This window comes from Anneissia japonica, unplaced genomic scaffold, assembly GCF_011630105.1.
Source record: "Anneissia japonica isolate Jap-2015-1 unplaced genomic scaffold, ASM1163010v1 scaffold288060_len1141017_cov207, whole genome shotgun sequence".
Classification (NCBI taxonomy): domain Eukaryota; kingdom Metazoa; phylum Echinodermata; class Crinoidea; order Comatulida; family Comatulidae; genus Anneissia; species Anneissia japonica.
Window position 1 is genome coordinate 484,018 of NW_022712486.1, and position 5,022 is coordinate 489,039.

The following is a 5,022-nucleotide window of genomic DNA, read 5'->3' on the forward strand; positions in this document are numbered from 1 at the left end:
ACGAAAAATGGACATGAAAAACCAGATCACATCCTAAAAACAAACAGCAGTCACTAAGACATACATCAGGAGCCGACTTGATGGAGTTTAATGTCATACCCAGGGAAGGGCACAGATCTGTTTTGAAACCAGCCCCACAATGGTTGGAGCTGAGGTGAGAAAATTTGAGGAAATAGTACCTCTAGATGGCCAGAAATGACACTTTTAGTAAAATTCATCATCATCACATCACCATTAGTCAAAAAGAAGCGCCAAACAAAATTCTCATGATCTTTTATCAGGGATTTTTGACCATAGAGGTCTTATTAATGTGTTTGTGTATACCATAGCAAACAAAGCTTAAAAACATTGTCTTTGAGTATGTACTTTACATAGGCCTACTTCAAAAACGTGATTTCACATCCACCTCAGCCCCACCATGGCTGGGGCTGAGGTGAGAAAATTTGAGGAAATAGTACCTCTCGAGATGGCCGGAAATGACACTTTTATATAGTAAAATTCATCATCATCACATTACCATTATAGTCAAAATGAAACGCCAACAAATTTCTCATGAACTTTTATCAGTGATCTACTTAATATCCAGGACAACCTAGGCTTAATTATAGCTTACTAAGCTTAAACTATATACTACCGTATATTATGATCAACAAATCACAACTATTTTTTTGCATTTCGCACAATTTTCTTCACTTTTTATTGATATTAATATCAATTATTACTATCGTCATCATCATCATTGTTATTATTATTACTATTAGTAGTAGTATTATTAAAGAAACATTTAAAGAAACTTGCAAAAAGATAAAAACGAAATTGACAGTATCGCATTTCTATCTTAAAAGACCTGGCCTGAGATTTATGGATTTAAGATTTTTAAAAATCACGCTTAGGCCTATGTGTTATTAGGCCTATGTATAACGTGTACTGATGCATATCTACATGTTTAGAAGTATTCATTTTCAGTGATCCCAGGAAAGAATTTGTATTGGTTCAAGAATAAGCTTTAAAATTTCAACACTGTGTACAAAGGGGGGGGGGGAGCCGCGGCTCCCACGGCTCCTCCCCTGGATACGTCCCTGGGATGGTAGGATCATTTCTTGAAAACTCAGATGAGAATGTGCTAAAGGTGCAAATTGTCGGAAAAAGAAAAAGAGGAGTGTAGGACTAGGCCTAGACAAATATGTAAGAAAAGGAAAGTTGAAAATATCTGTCTATCTAGGGATCGGAGCTCTCATCTGTCCAATAGAAATATCCTCATTTTGATATTGACCTAAGAAGAATGTGATTCCGCTCTGCAGCTCAAATCATGCCAACAACCACAGTCCCAGGGTTAATTGGATTATTGACTTGCTAAAAAGAAAATATTATTCGCGCTTATTCAAATTAGAAGGGGGCGCTTATTCAAACGGGGCGCTTATTCACATGATTACGTGTTGTTCCACAAACGCATGTGTTACTTATGTTTACGGTGGTTTTGTGAGACAACAATATTGAAGGGGCGAGGCTTATAATAACGGTCTATTACTCTTGGTTTCTTGATTGACTCTTGGTTTCTGATCTTTGATTAGGCCTAGTTAAAATATCAATAGGAATTATACGTACACGCGTTATTAATAGCATCACTCAATGTTTACTTATGATCTTTTTAAAGAGACATGAATGAAGAGACATCTTCATACCAAATTTTTATTTTATAACATTTGTGTTAATTTTCAACTTTCATCGTAGGCCTATGTACTTTTAAACCATTTCTGTTGTTCCTTTTGTTTATGCTTTGTAGGATGTTTCGAGTTTAGGTCAGTATCATGCTCAGTTCCCCTAATGTCCATATGGCACATATTTTCACATGGAAACTACATCTATGAACGTGTAGTGGGCATCCTATAGCTTCTATAGTTTCATCTTTATTGCTATTTTGTTTTGTCAGGCTCTTCTGGCAGTTGCAAAAGTATAGATTACCTCGGTTTGTATTCAAAAAGGCCACAGACTGCCAATTGCGAACTAAATCACTGTCTTAGTAATCCTTCAAAAGAAAAGAATGTAGCTTGATTGTTTTACCTCAATCGGTTCCAATTTCGACCACCCCCACCCTGTTCGGACATCTCTGGATCCGCCCCAGTTGAATAAATATTAAGAACAGACAGAATTAATATCAAAACCGACAAGGTCCGGTTTCATACAAATCTAAGATACCATACAAGAACAACAATTTTTATGAACCGCTCGATAACTAGATAAATATTCAAGGTCTCAAAACAATATATTGACAATAATAACCTTCAGTATAGGCTATTAGTACATGTAAATCGATAAAGAAACGGAAGAGTTGAGATTTTAGTATATCAGCATTGACCCAATGGACATATGTTACATATGCATTTTACATTCAATTCCATAACAATGCGACCTATAACAGTGATCCCTGGAAGTTTGTGGTCTTGCAATTTTCACTTGTCAAGTACCACGGAAAAGAGTACCCAGGGTAACAGGACTTGACAATAATACTAGCTTATATACAATGTTTTCATTGGCAATCGATGTAATCCTGCGCGTGTTACCGGTGTAGCCATGATTTTAGGAAGGAAGTAGAACCTTTAATAGAAGCATTTAAAACACAATCGGACTACGTATCTCGCATTTGCAAGCACAGACGGTTCCTCCCGCAAAACTTTTATGGAAAAGTTTTAAAATGACAGAACTTAAAGACACACATTCCAGCATGGATATTTCGCTTGTCATGGACAGTGAACGAGAACTTCGTAGCCGGATTGTACAGATGAGAAAACTTCTTTACGTCGCATTCGGTCTAGGTATTGCAAGTGCTGTTGTGTTGAGTGTTGCGCTGCCAACCTTGTGTGCGATCGTCGGGTCGCACAAATCGCGTATTGACCATCTTACGAGGAACGAAGTAAGTACTGTACTGGATGTTAGAAAAATTAATAGGTTTTGGCACAAGCACCAAATAAATTAAATAAACCATATCTGACTTAAAACTAGTTTAATTCGACCAAAAATAATAGAAAAATTAAAATTGTTGGCAAGCAACTTACGTGCCATCAGTATAATCATAATAAATCATTTTTTATATAATTAAAAATTCTTTTGTTTGTAACAATTCGAATTTGAAATATTGATGGTATACGGTATTTGTATGTTTGCTTAAATATATATTGTCAGCCAAAAACAGTACATGTCCAGTTACTCATTTGTATAATCACGTAAGTTAACAACTTTAGACATGTTTTTGTTTTCCTATTTTCAGCTGAATGCTAATAAATCATTGAAAAGTAACCAGTTCTTTAATTACAATTTTCCTATTTATTTTGTATACTAAGTATAACCTCCTGTGATAATATGAAAGCAGGTTATAAGACAACCCATTATTTAACATTTATATTTTGTTTGTATTAGGAGCAGGTCATAAAAATGTCGACTTTTGAAGGCTCAAGCTCAACTAAATATTCGAACACACAAGACAAGGGTAAGTTTGCATTTTTTGACAGATATTTCATCATGTTTAAATAATCCGATAGAAACAGAAGATTTTGAACAAATGTATAACGATAGACCCACCCATAGTGTCTGTATTATGAATCTAAAGAAGCTTAACTTTTTATGATATAAAAATTAATACCGTATTTTACCTGGACAGGAATGAGGAGTTTTCGAAATCTTAGCGTAAACATAAACGGTTTAGCAAGGAACGAAAATTACATCATAATTGCGATTATGTAAACTTCCCAATGCTAAGCATGATTAGAATTAGTTTTATACGATTCCGTCTAGACTTTAATTTAAAAAAAAACTTAAGTAGATCTGTTAAGCCTACCAATAAAAAATAAATTCAAGTATATGGCGCCATTTTAACAATAACTGATTGTGGCGCCAACTTAGAAAAAAGTGCAGTATTAGGTGACTGATTATTTCAACTCTGACTAAGATCGTCCTAAATATGGAATAGCAAAAAAATATATAATCATAACATAGGCCTATGTTGACTTCCCTTTTAGTTATAACAGTTCCGGAACCACCAAGTTTTTTCACTTTGTACAGCCGTTGGGGGCGCATCGAATGCCCAGAGACTGCCGAACTAGTATACAAAGGTACGATGTAGTAATATAATAAATTATCAAGGTTTTTGTTTGTTTGTTTGTTTTTTTTTAATAAAATTCACAGTTAACAAATGGACTGCATAAACATTCTCAACATACATTAAAAAAACACAATGAACAATTGAACAACATTGGATACATTCGATAAGAGAGTTACACCTAAAATAATTATGTACCGGGCATATACTTAAAAGACATCAATTTTGACAATTAAGTGCAATTAATATAAATATAATTAAAATGGATAAATGAAATAAATTAACAATTCACCAACAATAATATGCATTTTATAAAAAGTAACATTAAAATATATAAGATTAGCAGACAACATAACAATTAAACAATTAAGATATCATAATCACAGCGCTAGATGTCAACTGATCATCAAGCCCCCCCCCCCCCCCCCCCCCCCCCTCCCCCCCCCCCCCCCCCCCCCCCCTCTCCCCTTTCAATACATCTAGATACGCCACTGAATTACATGGCCAGATGAATGAAAATAATCAATCCATGTGCCACCAAATCGTAACCAGCCTTCACCATTCCCTCACTATGTCATCCGGGGACGCAACTGCCAAAAAACTATTTTTGACAGGGAAGGGACGCTACCAATACACAATCAACAAACTACCGGGTTTGTGGGTTGATTTGCAAGGTACTACATGGCTTAACTATCTTTTACTTAGGAGTTAATTGGTAAAAATCGCACAGAAATCATACGCCGGGGACGGAAACTCGATTTTAAGATTAATTTTCCAAATAAAGTTATACTAAACAACTTCTAATGACGAACTATTGTCTTCAGTTGTCTTTGTCGGTCATTCAAATGTCATTTTATCTATTTTTTCGGTGATATTACCATTCTCAATAATCTATAAAACACCCACATAACAACGTCACGTTAGATCGA

The 5,022-nt window shown here is 35.1% G+C and overlaps 2 protein-coding genes across 2 annotated transcripts in view; one reads left to right on the plus strand and one right to left on the minus strand.

Moving 5' to 3' along the window:
• Positions 1-5,022, minus strand: part of LOC117107887 (adiponectin-like) — a 17,553-nt gene that overhangs the window by 9,163 nt on the left and 3,368 nt on the right. The gene's annotated exons all lie outside the window — the stretch shown is intronic.
• LOC117107886 (short-chain collagen C4-like) overlaps positions 2,487-5,022 on the plus strand; it is a 3,879-nt gene continuing 1,343 nt past the window's right edge. The window contains exons 1-3 of the mRNA XM_033249720.1: positions 2,487-2,911; positions 3,415-3,484; positions 4,014-4,106. Coding sequence (XP_033105611.1) covers positions 2,693-2,911; positions 3,415-3,484; positions 4,014-4,106 — 382 coding nt within the window. The 5' untranslated portion in view covers positions 2,487-2,692. The remainder of the gene's footprint in view (positions 2,912-3,414; positions 3,485-4,013; positions 4,107-5,022) is intronic.